The sequence below is a fragment of the Gavialis gangeticus genome, unplaced genomic scaffold (assembly GCF_001723915.1).
Source record: "Gavialis gangeticus isolate Ggan-Ray unplaced genomic scaffold, GavGan_comp1, whole genome shotgun sequence".
NCBI classification, from domain to species: domain Eukaryota; kingdom Metazoa; phylum Chordata; order Crocodylia; family Gavialidae; genus Gavialis; species Gavialis gangeticus.
This window is the reverse complement of record NW_017729030.1, coordinates 17,652,587-17,667,396: the sequence shown is the minus strand read 5'-3', so window position 1 is coordinate 17,667,396 and position 14,810 is coordinate 17,652,587. Positions and strand designations below refer to the sequence as shown.

The window sequence follows — 14,810 nt, the reverse complement described above, 5'->3', positions numbered from 1 at the left end:
GGGGGGGGGGGGTTGGAATAATATTAAGAAAGCTCAGTGTTTCCCTGTTCTACTGTTTACTTTTATTGATTTTGCACTTCTGTTACATTCTACTTGCTGTTGATTCATGTACAAATTTGTATATGTGTAATGGAACATTTAAGTGTAATATGAGCCTTACAGATACAGGTACGGCCTAGAGTAATTTTATCAAATTGATTTACGGCTCAAAATCTGTGACGCTGGCAGTTAGTTGAATAAAAGTCCTTTAAGAATGATGGCTACTTTTTCATGTTGACCCTGTTCACATTTTGGTATCTTTAGTAATATTTTAAACTGACAAAAGTTTACATTCTTTAGGGTGGCTTATCATTGCCAACAAACCAAATGACAGTTTCTTGCCAATTGTCTTTTATAAAGTCTTCAGGTGCCCAGAGATGCCTACAGGCCCCATTCTGCAAACACAGATGGAAGGAGCAGTCCCATCCTGTGTTGCATACCTCCCAGTAATAAGCACTGTGGCCATTCAGTAGGGTGACCATATGTCTGGGCCATTCCTGGATTTCAGAGGCCAGACCCAGGTGCCCGTTGGCAGCCCTGACCTTGCTGACTTGGGAGAGGGTCGGGGGTGGAGGACAGTGTCCCGGATTTCCTGGGTGATGTCCTGGATTTCCATATGGTCAGCCTACAGTTGGTGAACATTTGAAGGATTGGCCCAGTGGGTTTGGAAATGTTATAGATGTTGCAAAAGCAATTTTATTGTAAGCTTAGTGGGCTCAGTACTGACTGCTCAGTACTAATTGACTGAAACTCAAAGACTCAGCTATTTAAGGATTGAATAGGTCAAATTATTATTAAAAGGATCAAAATTATTAGTGTTGAAATTACTATGGCATACACAGGCTTTTTTTTTAATCACTCATTTGAATCCATCCCTGCCTGGAAATGACTGAAAATGATTGTCAGCTGGTTGACTTCTAGTGGAAATGAAGACGTTATGATCTCAGTCTGTTTCCTTGTGGACAAGTATCTATACAGCAACAAATTCATATCAGATAATTACAGTTTCAGCTGAGGAAACAAGGATTGAGTAAGCACAAAGATTGCAATATGCATTCATAAAACGGATCCCATTGCCTTGTGATAACTGTCTCTGAATAAGTACTGTTTCTTGCATATTTATCAACAGTTTTCATTAGCTCTAAATTTACCCATCTTAAGAATGAAACAATACAAGGATAAATGCTTGAGTTTATGCATTTTCTTTAAAACATTTCACAGCATACTTAAATTCTATTTCACTGGAACTTAAGTATGAGCTTACAGTTAAGTGCATGCTTAAGTTTTGCTGAACGGGAATGGACATAAGTAAATGATTAAGCAGTTTAATGCACTTTTAACTGTATATATTACTGTACATATATGCACATATACGTGTGTGTACATTTAATATATATGCGCCATTTCACATTAAAAGACAATAAACAAAGAGTCTATATAATAATGCCATTTACCTCTTTTACCAGACCAGTAGTACCAGGTCTGTATTAAGTGCTATATAAACACAGAATATGTATTGATTTGTTTTGCCTAGGCTTTCCTATTCCACTATTTTGTCATTTCCTCCTGTTAGTGTTAATTAGCATCATATAGTGGGAGATATTTCTGTAAAGGACTGGCTACAAAAAATCTAACATTGACAGTGGAAAAACTTTCTGAAATAAAAATTATGAAGAAGTTAAAAGAATAGTATACTGTTTACAGAACTAGTTATTTGTTTTTTCTGGTTAAATCAGGCTTCATTTGTTTACTTAAACTGTAAAGTTATGCTATCCATTCATGTGACTTACATGTCACGTATGTATCCTATATATGGACACATGTTGTACACACATATTTATATATGCATGTATTTTCTTAAGTTTCCCTCCCCAGAGTGGGATACAGTGACTCCTGAAGCCAAAGACCTTATCAACAAAATGCTCACTATCAACCCTGCCAAACGTATCACAGCATCAGAGGCACTGAAGCATCCTTGGATCTGTGTAAGTAGTTTTCAGTTAAGCAACAAAATACTATTACATGCAGATTAGCTTATAGCCTTCTCCAAAATCTAGTGCACAAATCCAGAAGGTTAATTATTATTATTTTCTATTTGCAATGTGCTTTGGTTGGAAAGGAATTAAATAGAAGAAGTAAAACTGTAATCATATAGACAGCCTGCAGTATTCTAACTCTGGAAATAGTTATCCTTACTGAGGCCCCAACCAGAGGAACTGCTTAATACAAACAGACCTGCATTGACTTCACTAGGTCTCTCTGTTCTGGCAGAGGTCCACTATGTAAAGTAGACTGCAGGATCAGGACCTTTAAGACGTCTTTTTTGTGCAAGTGTTCTAGGGATAGGATATGGAGCAGTAACAACAATAATTTTCAGTTACGTTTACATCCTCAGAATAAATAATCAGCAACATGCCCCAGTCAGATGAGTAAATGTTACTAACCCAATTATGCCGATACTGAAACTCATAAAGAAGTTAAGAGATTTGCCTTAAAACTGCTATGCAGGTAACTCAGATAGAGACAGTCAGATATTTCTTTGGTTCTGAGCCCTTTATTCATTCCTCTTTCGTCCTGTGTCTTGCACAATACTGGTAAGGTTAAATAAAATTTAGTTTTTTAATACCATTTTATAGGATAGTATAACTCAAAATGAAAATACTGTATTGAATTTTGTTGGGTTTTTTGTGTTTACATTTGGTCAAAATCCCGAGACCTTTGTTTTCACTCAGGTCAAAACTCACTGAGTTGAGTTGCATTTTAACATGGGTTCCATTTTTCACCAGATTGCACTGGCACAGTGCTCTGTATGCACGTAAAGTTTTGCAGACTTCCCAGACACATAGTAATCCATGGCAGCTCATGCTTTCCCCCATCACACAGACAGATCTGGGGGGCATGTGTCCACCCTACCCCCTGGGAGTGTGTGCAGTGGCAGGAAGTCAACCCCACCCCACTCTGCCCCGTGGATGAGTCCCCGTGGCCCCATCCCACTCCCCACCAGGGCCCTGCAGCCACACGTTGCAGCCCTGGGCCCCAAGCCCCACACACCACCTGGCTGGGCAGCAGCCCCATCCCATGTAAATGAATACCATAGTAAGATAGGAACCTGAAACCTATGAATATGGTCCATAAATACATATAATAAATACAGTGCTGTATAAATGATTATATATACTGAAAATGCTGTTCTCTTCTTCTCCCTCAGCAACGTTCTACTGTTGCCTCAATGATGCACAGACAGGAGACTGTAGATTGCTTGAAGAAATTCAACGCAAGAAGAAAATTAAAGGTAAGGGGGAAGAAACTGCAGATCTGTATTTTAGTAGCAAGTAATTTTTGAAAGATCAAAGGCTAAGTTGTCATGTACTCCATACACAGGATAAACTTCTCTTGAAGTGTTTTATGGTGTATATCCTGTGAATTCTTCAAAGTGACACTGTTTAGACAAACATCAGGAGTTTAGATATTTAATAAATATGTTGTGGGAAACCTTTAAATGGGGCATACTCTCTCCCCTACACCCCTAACTGGCTGCACATCTCTTGGGTTTTCTCTCTAGTGCCCCCAACTGGTTGCTCTCTCTAGCTCTCTCTAGCTCCCCTGCCTCCCCACCATCCTGGCAGTCTGTCTCTGTGCTCTAAGCAAGCTAATCATACACACAGTGCCTTCTTCACAATGCATTCTTCAGGTGCTTCCATGCCTCATGGCTACATAAACTTCAAGACATAAACTCCTTTTCTCCATAAGACCCCTACAGAGCACCCTATCCTTTCCAGACGTGGGCCAAATTGCCCTCTCCAATCCAAGAGCCGTGCTTATATTGCCCAGGGGCCCATGATCCAGTCACATGATCTCTGGTTTTCTCAGCCAAATGCAAGGGTTTCTAATTGGCCTTATCACCAAGCTTATTGCTCTGCAGCCAGTCTCCCTACAGGATGCCCCCTGCACTTTCCTGCAGCCACTTATGTCTACTGCTTTTCTCTCCAGTATGTAAGCAAAACTCATCTCAAGCAGATGAAGTAAAAATCAGTGTCATATGCTCAGATGATGCTTTATATGCTCATGGGCATACATGGATTTGTGCACTATTATATTCTAACAGCTCAGTAATGATTGGGGATATTATGTATTTTTATTTCATCATTCACAGGTACTGCATTTGATATATATAATGCATACAAAATTCATTCTTCCTGATAAATTCACTAATTAAATGATGTCTAATTATAAAGATTTCCTTTTTGTTCCAGCACACACAGGGCTATGCAGAAATAACATTAATGTAAGCCAATATCTGTTTTTACAGGGAGCCATTTTGACAACCATGCTGGCTACCAGAAATTTTTCAGGTATGATTATTGAACTCCAAATCTGTGTGTTCTTCACATTTTGGTGTGTGCTTAAAACAACCAGGATCTAATTAGAATGAGTTTAGTACTGTGGTATATTTAAAGCGTAGTTTATCTAAGTTGCTTCATTTTTCAGAGGTAAGAGCAAAAAATATCTCAACTGCTGCTGGGCTTAATGGAGCCTTTTATAGCTGATGACACTTAATAAAGTATTTTGGTGTAGTATGTTTGTAACCCTATTGAAAAAGAGGGAAAGCATCATTTATAGTCTTAGGTTTGTAATCCTTGCAAAGGACAAACTATATTATGATACTTGTGCAAGTAGATATGTGGTCAAGGAGTGCTTAAAAATGAAGTTATGCATTATAGGTGTGTAAAATGCAGAACTGAAATAAATCAGTCTGTTTTCGTTCAAAAGGAGATCAGGAGAGTGCTCTTGGCAACAATGCCCAGCCCAGGACCTCGTGATTAGATAACTTTGCTGGGAAAAAAGAAACGCATTAAACCCCTCTGAGTGAGGGGGCAGTAGAACCCAGATCTCCTACCCTTTCCAATAAGCTGTTTAGCTAAATATTGGGAAGGTAGCCCTCCTCCTCTGTTATTTTACCTCTGGCAAGTATGCCACACATGCTTTTCTACAGGTAGAAGTAGAATCCAAGCTATGCATAGGGCTAGGAAAGGACATCATATCCGAAACTGGACAAGTTATGCCTGTGTTTGTCTTGAAACACAGAAAGTTAAAATAATATCAGCAATGCCCTGTAGCTGCTTGGCTCTCTGGCTCTCCAGTGGCTCCCCACTTACCTGCCCCACCCTCTACCCGTGCTTCCCCAGCAGCTCCCCACTCACCTGCTTCCCTCATCCCGCACCCACTGCCTGGCTCTCTTGTCAATGCAGGGCAGTAGAGTTCCAGATGATAGATCATCTGATTGGGGGCGGGGGGGCAGAAATCTGGGAACAGTGCATCCTGAGATACTGAAGGACCACAAATTGCTGGTATTGGTCCTGGGGAGTCCACTAACATTACTGCAACACAAACTGCCTAACACCAGCTAGAGGTAATCCTCACCTGAGGAGGCATACCCTTGAGATGATCAGAGGGCACTTAGCTTGTCTTTTCCTACCTTGATGTGTGGATGCTTCCCTCTTAACAGCATTTGACATGTGGGAATGGGAATGTTTAACAATACCTTTACCACCAGGGGTCCTGGTTTTCCCTGATAAACAAACATCACAAATTCCCTGATAAAAACCCCAAAACCTGTGATTAAAATGAAAAGCCCCCTCACTCCTCCCCACAGCTCCTCCAGCCCTGCTGGTGCCCCTCACTCCCTCCCCTGCTCCCCCGCACCCCCCGATAGCCTCCTGGCCCTGCTTATGCTCCTCACTCCCCACGCAGCCCTCTGGCCCTACTCATGCCCCTCACTTCTCCATCCACAGTCCCCCAGCCCTGCTGGTGCCCCTTGCCCCCCATCCACCGCCCTCTTCCCCCCCTCCGCCCCAGGCCTGCTAGAGGGGGTACCCAGCCACCAGGGCTATGGGGGCCAGGAGGTGGCAGCTGCTGCATCAAGGTGGAACCCAGCTCACCCCCTGCTGCCTGCCTGCTGTAAGCTTGGACCAGCTCCCTACCACTGCATGAACTCGCAGGGGGGACCTGTGCCCCACAGATCTGTGCATGGGGTCATGGCAGGTATGGGCTGCCTGCTGTGGGATCAGGCTCTCCGCCCTGCTGCCCTCCCCCAGGGCCTCTGCAGCCCAGCAGATGCAACCTGGCACTACAGGGAATAGTGGGGCCACACAAGGAAACTCGTTGCCACTGCATGCTCTGCACTGCCCTGGTAATGCATCCCCTGCCCATACAACAGCAGCAAAGGGCACAACCCCGTGTTGCTGCCCTTGTGCACAGGGGACACCTCACCTCAGCAGTGCAGAGCTCACAGCGGCGAACAGCTTCCCCATGTAGCCCCGCTGTGCCGTGCAGCGCCAAGTCACACCCACTGGACTGTGGAGGCCCCAGGGGAGGGCAGCAGTGTGGGGAGCCTGCAGCAGGCAGCCCGTGCCCCCCTCCCCACCACACGCACAGATCTGTGGGGCATGGGTCCCCCCCCGCACACTTACCTGTGGGAGCGGCTCTCCAGGCTGCCTGGCAGCCATGCGCATGTGTGCACAGGGCACCCCCTACCTGACTGCCCTCCTCCCACTCCCTGGCAACCCCTTGCAGGCTGGAACTCTGCCAGCCTGCAGAGAGCTCTTTGCAAAACTGCAAAATATGTGGGTTTCTCCATTAAAATGAGAAATCCATGTTTTCTTCAGGCAAAGGGAGAAATCCTTCTTTTTGTTTGTTTGTTTCTGTGGGAAATGAAAAACCCAGATCCCTGCTTATCACTATGTATCATTTGGTTTACTTTGTGTTTCAATTCTTCTGTGGAAGAAAAGTTTTCTGAATCTCCTGTTGCAACCTCAGTATCTGAGGTTTTGTCAAGAGACCTCTACTTTAAATGTATACTGATGATGCAGATCAGACCTCACAAGTGACTAAAGAGCAGGAAGTTCATAAGTAGGTGAGATCATGCATCAGTAACTTTAAAGAATCTTATATTCTGTAAAGAATTCTATTGTAGTATAACATATATTGATTTAAAGATGAAATCGCTACAGTCTACCGGCCTAGTTTTGAATGATGATAAACATTGAACTAAAACATAATAAACAACTAAAGTTACAACATGATGAATATGAGACCAATTTGTCCAATGTAATTAGTGTTAAGAATATGCATTTTCTTGGTTTGTGGGGTTTCCACATTTAAATGAAAGTTTAATTTTTAAGGTCACCTTTTTTTTAAATCTATTTGGGTAACATTTAATGAGTTATCTGTGACTTTCAACTTGAGGAGTTGAGTGGAGAGGCTGTAAGCATCTTTCAAAGCTGCATCATTTTAAATTATAAGACATGTATTATTTCTAATCATTTTCATTAGTCATTGTTATCTGTCTATTTCAGTCCAATGTTGAAATTCCTAAAGAAAAAAACATGACGTAATTTTAAAATACTGTTTCTTGATGTCTTGGCATGGAGTGCAAAGATTTTTTTTTGTCTGTCACTTGACTGGTTAATTTAAGACAGCTTCAACATCCTACATTAGAAATGACATTTTAATGTTTTAGTTGTTTGTTCATTGCATTTCATTGCAAAACATACATTTTAAGGTTGTGTCCATAAAAATGTGTTTATAAACGTGTTTTATTTTCCTTGTCTTTCTTCCTTTTATGTGGAATGTGTGTTTCTTGTGAGGTAAGACACTCAGCACCTAAAAGGAACATCTTTATGCATCTCCTGAGCAAAACTGCTATCTGCTCTGAACCAATCTAAGCTCTGCATGATATCATAACTTCATTTTGTCTCAATTCGCTTTCTAGCTTATTACCACTGCCTTAGGATTTAATAACTGTTGCTCTTCAGTTGCAGGAAATCAACATAGTTCAATCTTTCATTGTTAGCTTAATTTAGAATATGCTATTTGCTTTGCTACTGTAGAATTTTTAATAGTTGATTCACATACAGTGTCTTTGCTTACACAGAAGTGCATTGAAGTACTATTAAAATTAATCCCAAGGTGATGAAAAATGAAGAAATACATAGCTAAAATTAACAGTTCTTGGAACTGCTGTCTGAATATCACAGAATACAGAGTAGAAAGGCATACTCTACCCTTGTTCTGGGCATGGAATTCCTGTCAAAATAGTCTGAAATATGTTTCATAGCATGAAATATCACACACTAATGCCACATCAAACACTTTTCTAATGTCATATCTGCTTACATACCAGCAGTATCAGCAGTATTGACTGGTTCTTCTGTGTCCTGTGGTCCATAGGGTTAGGATAGTTGAGGCATGCTAGCTTTGGTAGTCAACAGCATACATAAGGAGTGATATTGCTAGCATTATGTCTTTTGACTCCCAAGTCTGATTGTCTATTTACTGCTCATTCAATTGTGGCTACTAACATAAGCCTGAAACAAGACTTGAACTCAAGCCTTTGAGTTGTAGTAAAGCACATCAACAGTTTTTCCACAATGCTACTAGAATCACAGTGTCCCGAGCAATTCCTATTACTACTTTCATTTTGACTTTGTTCATGTTTAAAGTTCTAAGATTTTAAATATAAAAGGCAACTCCCTGTTTGAATAATCAGCTTGAAAGAATTCATAAAAAAAATATAACTACTTCCTGCTAAAAGAATTTAAAGACTCAATGCTGCTGTAATAAAGCAGAGTCTGAATGTCACGATGGGGGATCAAGGCCCAGTTATACCAGGCACAGTGAACACATGTAACCAATAGGCAGTGACTAACCTGAAAAGCTTAAGCAACGCAGCAGCTTATTTATAAATGTAATTTGGTCTTAATGTAAGTTATGCTTTTATAACGCATGTGAAAAATATGCTTCAATACTGTTTCATAGAAGAGATGAAAGGGTTTTTTTGTCAGTGTAAGCTTGGAGCAGACTTTTGTGAATGAAGTTTAGAATGGGCCAGTGTCACTGTCTTAATGGTGGTATGAGCTGATCTAATATCACAACTAATAAAATCGATTTTGTGGAGTGATAGACATTCTCTAGAATATAAAAGCTAACGTCAGCTTCAGTTAAAGTTCCAATACTGTTTTTTTAAATGAAGATCAGTTCTTTTTCATCCAGTTTCTATGGCAATGTACAGTAGAACCACACTAATATGAACAGCGAACCCTGACAGCAGGTGGATGGGAGACAGACACAGAAAAGAAGTTAAAGCAAAGCTACATCTAACCAAAGGAAAGATGGATTAAATAGTATCCAACAAATTACATGGCTACTGGGAAGAATAAGATCCCCAAATGTCAATCAAATTATATTTTTTTCCATGCAGCTGCAATTGTTGTAATATTTCCTTATGCAGAGGAAAAAAGGTCTGGATGAAGAGTGCTTCGTGCTGTGCTGTTTTTTCACCCAAAGTATATTTTTTTTCATCTGGCCAAAAACACTGAGAGGCAAGCCCAGACCTTTCCAGCCAATTGATTTCCTGTTTTCCTCCTGTCCATTCACTTTTGTCTTTAGCAATTGTTTTTATAATAGGGGAAATTGCCCACAAAATCCCCTATATATTTATAGAAAATTATATATGCATGTATGTATTTGTCTATAGATATGTGCATGTACATACATACACACACACACATTTTTTTTATACACTGATATTATACTGAGGCTAAGCCACAGCCAGTTAGGGATCATTTTGCTTTGCTGAGCACACAAGCTACAATAACATATGGGAGACCTGAGGGCTAAACTAGATAACCCTTGAGGTCCCAATGACCTAGAGGTTGACTCCCAACCCACCTTTGAAGTCTCTAGGTTTTTTTCTTTGTCCTCCTCCTGGGTTTCCTGCTGACTGAAGAGGGTAACAGATGGTGTTGGCCACTTGTTCTCAGAAGTGGTGCTAGGTACTCCTGGTCCAAGAACCGGTAATAGATCATTGTGTGCCCTGAACTAGTTGAATAGCCACAGGATGATGCATGTGGCTATGTCCATCTGTCCACAGTGTGCACCATCCACATCATGCCTTCACAGTGTATTAATCCAACACAAGGCAGTGCTGTTCTGAGGACTACCACACCGACTCCCAATCCAGAAGGAGTATAGATGTGGCAACACAGTGTGGATGAATAAGCTGTGCTTCCCGCTAACAAGTCAAGGCCCCATAAGGTTTCTGTGCTGCTGGTCAGCTTGGCCAAAGTGTTTATGATAGTTATTAAGGTGGTTGTTTCCCTCCCATACGAAAAAGTTACTTTTTTCCTACTTCTAAGCAAAAAAAATTAAATGGATTATTTTCCTTTTTGTAAACTGTATTATATTTCTTAATAATACATATTCATTTATAAATAAATTCTAAAATGACGGGCACATTTAGTGATTCATTATTCGTCATCTTTTGTTACATGAACCTGCAAGCATTTACACATGTGAATATATCAGCTAAACTGAATCAAGTCTGTTCACATGCTTATACATATCAGTGTGTGTGTGTGTGCGTGTGTGTGTATATGTTGCAATATGAGGGCTTTTGCATGCTTATTTACATGCTACTGTAATACACAAAATTTAGTAATTTGTAGTAGATCTCCAAATTGTCAGCATCAAATAGAAAGATTCTATTGTAAGTAGTAGAATTTGGTGCTCTTTAGGGGAAGTTCTTCAGAAAATCGAAGTGGAAAGCAGAGCAAAAACGTTTTGTTTCCCAAATGTCATAGATGTCCATACCCTAAACCTATAGAAGCAGAGGGAGAAAATAAAACCTAGAAATGCTTATTTTGCTGAACTTCTGATTGTCTTTGTTGATAACCAGCTGACATTGAATTTGTTTCCTCATCTTACAGCAGCAAAGAGCTTACTGAAGAAACCTGATGGAGTCAAGGTAGGTTAAACAAATGTACCAAACTATACATCTCATTAAACCTTCTTTTCCATGTACCAACTTATTTGATTTTGGACTTTGGAAATAATTATTCCTCCTCTTTACAAACCCATTTAGAAATGGTTTTGACTGTATAATTAAAGCAGTTAAAGTTTTTTTTTTCCTTTTTTGAGCTTACAACTAAATGAATAGTTGGAAATCTCAGCCAAGTTCCATAAGGCTAGAAAAGAAAAATGGTGAATAAAGAATATTTTTATACTTTTCTCAATAAAGGTCAATTTTGCCCTCAATGAATCAATGCTTTATTTAGCTTCTTAATATAAATAAACATTTGGTAATGGGTGTGTTTGCTCATTTTTGTTACTGGTGCTGAACTGCAGCTCTCCTGCCTTCCTGATTCCTTGACTTACCATCAAGTAAAATGGAATATTATATTCCTTGAATTTTTGGCACCACATGAGATGTATTTCACTAGGTGTACTGGGTGTGTTTGTCAGAAGTGAAGAGGTTTAACATCTCTGCAAGTAAACTCATCCTGACTCACTAAGAACAGGAACATTTTGGCAGCTTATGTAGATGATTTAGAACTCATAGGAGCTCTTGTGTCACCAGGTCCTTCAGGAGGAGAGGTGCTTCACAAATGAGTGTCCTGGATAGATACTTTGAAAAACAAAATAAAAATCATTCAGCACCGAGAAAGAGTATATTTCTTTTTCTTAGAGAATGGCTGAAGACTAAATTAAACACCCCAACTTTTGTTACATAATGTAAACTTTCTTCTGGGTTCTGCCTGATTTCTTATGAGTGTATCTTTGAACCAAATTTTACCTTTCTACTTCAATTCCTTTTTAGCTGTAACAAAATGCTATTTACTTAACTACCTGATTCATTGTAGGTTTGTCCTTTACAATCCAACACATATGCACTCTCTCCCATACAAAAATTGTAAGACTGTTAGAATGAAGTCAATATACTATAACTTAAATGCTTTGCTATACAAATGCTTTGTGGTATCAAATAATAGGCAGCTTATAGTAGTAGATTTATGTGAAGAAGCATATCATGCAGGCTAAATCAGTCATTTCAATAACGATTCTTTAACGTGTATTTTTGTGGAACATAGCTAGCTATTGCTTTTTAAATATTATTCCTTCCACTGGTCAATAATGGTATATATTGTATCTCCATTTTGATAGCAGTGTTGCAAACAGATATTGCCAATGGTTTGCTTAAATTGCACTTGTTGATATCCAGTACTTCTGGATCATTTCATTTTTTCTTTTGTTTTTCTATGAAGTTATGTGAAGCAGTGGGGATGGATTTACCTGTGTGGACATCTTTGTTTTCAAATTCTTCTCATATAGAAACTATTTTCCCCCAAAAAAGTTTTCCCTACCCTTTCCTCAACTTAAGCCGTCTTTTTAAAAACAAAAAATATACTGTACTCCATGAATTGATACTTTCAATCCAACCAGTCACATTCTCTTCTTTTCCTTTCTCTCTGACTGGTCAATTCAGAAAAGGAAGTCCAGTTCGAGTGTTCAGATGATGGTGAGGATCTTTATCTGCCAGATTTTTTTCCTCCTGTGAAACGTTCACACCTAGAAATCAAATAGTTGCTGTTAAAATACTGTGGAAAAACTGCAAGACTTCTTAAGCACAAACTTCTGACTTCTAAACCCACAAGTGCTACATACCATCCATAATCAATTTATTCTGCAACTCTTTAAAACAAAGATTTTTACTTGTGGACACATACATACAGAAAGTAGATGTAACATTGATGAAGATAGCTGTCCTTAGTGTAGAAAAAAAATGAGTCTTTTAAAAAAGCCCTTCATTTATCATTTTAAGCTCCTCACATTAATAGTTGATTTTATTTAAAATAATAAAATATAATATGGCTACATTATACACTGAACAGTTATTTATACATAAGCTTGAAAAAAATAGAAATTGCAGTACTTGGGAAATTGCCATTGCTAGTGCCTTTACCTATACCAGAGATATATATTTCAACATCTGGATTAAAAAAATATCTGGCTTCTGTAAGACAGGACTTCCTGTTCTTTTCCTATTTATCTTTTCTTCATAAAACACAAATTACTACATGAGCCAGATACACTTTTATAAATTCCAGGTTTAACTGAGCAGTACATAGGCCAATAAGGTAATTTTAAAATCCCTGCATTGTGTACCTATTAGTTTTCTTTTTAAATTGAGTTTAACAAATGTACTTTAAAACATGCCTTTCTTTCTGCTGGACATTGTATTTTTCCAAGTGAATAATGCCTTTTTTTTCTAAATATATTTAGCATTTTCATTGAATCAGACACTTGGGGACATCTACACATGTACTTTAATGCACAGTAGCCTATTTTAATGTGCATTAAAGCATCACTAAAAAAAGTGTTATTTAGCTCTAATGCTCATTAAAATAACCTAATGCACATTAAACATCATGCACTTAAAAACCATGCTCTTTAGTTAATGTACATTAAGACAGACTAAAGCACGTTTTCCAGTGTGGGTACAAAGGAGGTACTAGATTTAATGTGTATTAACTAAAGCATGTTAATCCACATGTAGACATACCCACTGACTACCTGGGTCACAGATCAAGATTTTATGCTACAAGCTAAGAACACGGCAGATATAAACTTTCTTTTCCTTGCTTTAGATCCCTAAAGAGCCTTCATCCTAAGGCAGAGCTTCATCCCAGTGCTATTCCAACAAAATATCAATTTCTCCAGTGCTTATTCCCCACCAGAGAATCAGTACAGTCTCCCTTCCACCTGACCTCAGGCAGGCAGGCAGCCAGCACCTTAGATTATTCCCACTGTGACACCCTAGCCCACTTTTCTACTGTCAGCCCAGCCAGTGGGAAGTTAAATATTCCTTCCTTCCCAACTTTTATTCTGCCAATGGCAAGCAAATCTCTCCCTAAAAAGCAGAATTGGTAGTCTAATTAATTAACTGTATATTCTCCTAGCTGGACACTGTTTAGTGCAAAAGTATAGTTTGTTTAAATGCAAGAAATATGGGTAATTTACCATATGTTTTTATCATCCCAAACATCCTGTGTGCCTGCTCTTATCTCTTGCAGATAGACGGAGCCACATAGAAAGCTTTGAGGATTTAAATCCCAAGTCGTAATGTTATATAACTTTTAAAATATATGTAGAGACCATTAAAGATCATGACTATATGGCCATACCCAACTGCTTGGGAAAAGTAGAGGTATGTGTGTAGGTGTGTTTGCCTGTATTGTTATGAAACTTAAAAGAGTGATTTTTGGCAGCCAATATTTTAATAGAAAATATTTTCCTTCTTTACAACAGATAGATGTACATAAAATTAGAATACTTTCCAAAAGTTCTTTTAACTGTATGGCATGAAAAATCTATTTTTTAATAGTTTCCCTTTTCTGTTAAAATAAATACAGCATAGGCAGTTTAAAAGATAAAACCTATCTATTTTTTATTAAGTTTGAAAATGGTTTACCAAGCTGTTCTGTGATGTGCATTATATTTTCTCTTTTTCACTTGTACTAACCTAAATTCTGTATTCCTGATGTACCTCTAAGAGGTTTGACTGTATTTTCTATACTTTTCAGCTGTAGCTGGAATGAATGTTGTTTATTTTTGTAGAACTTGCACAAGGGAGTATGGGCACAATCCTGCTTTCCTTACTCAGGCAAAAACCTCATGGAAATGTGATTATCCTTGCTCACTGACACAGTCAACAATAAGCATTTGTATAGCATGTTTGATTATTTTAACACTGAGTATACTGAGTTTATACTAAGCCGGTATCACGTATGATGACGCCTTCATTCTCTCCATCCTGTGTTTTGTGTGCTCATTTTTTCCTTGAGTGCTTCTTCTCTCTGGCCAGATTAACACTGGATACTCATGTTTAGTTGTACAGCCTGAAACTCTGGTATTTTCTGGACACAGGAGAATAA

At 38.9% G+C, this 14,810-nt stretch overlaps 1 protein-coding gene and 1 long non-coding RNA gene across 15 annotated transcripts in view; both read left to right on the top strand.

The window, feature by feature from the left end:
- The window catches only part of CAMK2D (calcium/calmodulin dependent protein kinase II delta), a 321,314-nt gene that overhangs the window by 248,531 nt on the left and 57,973 nt on the right, over positions 1-14,810 (top strand). For 5 of the 14 annotated variants that reach the window (XM_019522011.1, XM_019522004.1, XM_019522003.1 and 2 more), the window contains 5 exons: positions 1,902-2,024; positions 3,248-3,331; positions 4,349-4,391; positions 10,806-10,843; positions 12,362-12,394. In XM_019522011.1, coding sequence (XP_019377556.1) covers positions 1,902-2,024; positions 3,248-3,331; positions 4,349-4,391; positions 10,806-10,843; positions 12,362-12,394 — 321 coding nt within the window. The remainder of the gene's footprint in view (positions 1-1,901; positions 2,025-3,247; positions 3,332-4,348; positions 4,392-10,805; positions 10,844-12,361; positions 12,395-14,810) is intronic. The other 9 variants (XM_019522009.1, XM_019522007.1, XM_019522013.1 and 6 more) reach the window with 3 other exon arrangements.
- LOC109301095 lies at positions 4,401-10,234 on the top strand. The gene is made up of 2 exons (XR_002098428.1): positions 4,401-5,449; positions 7,691-10,234. It is a non-coding gene; the product is annotated as an uncharacterized LOC109301095 (long non-coding RNA).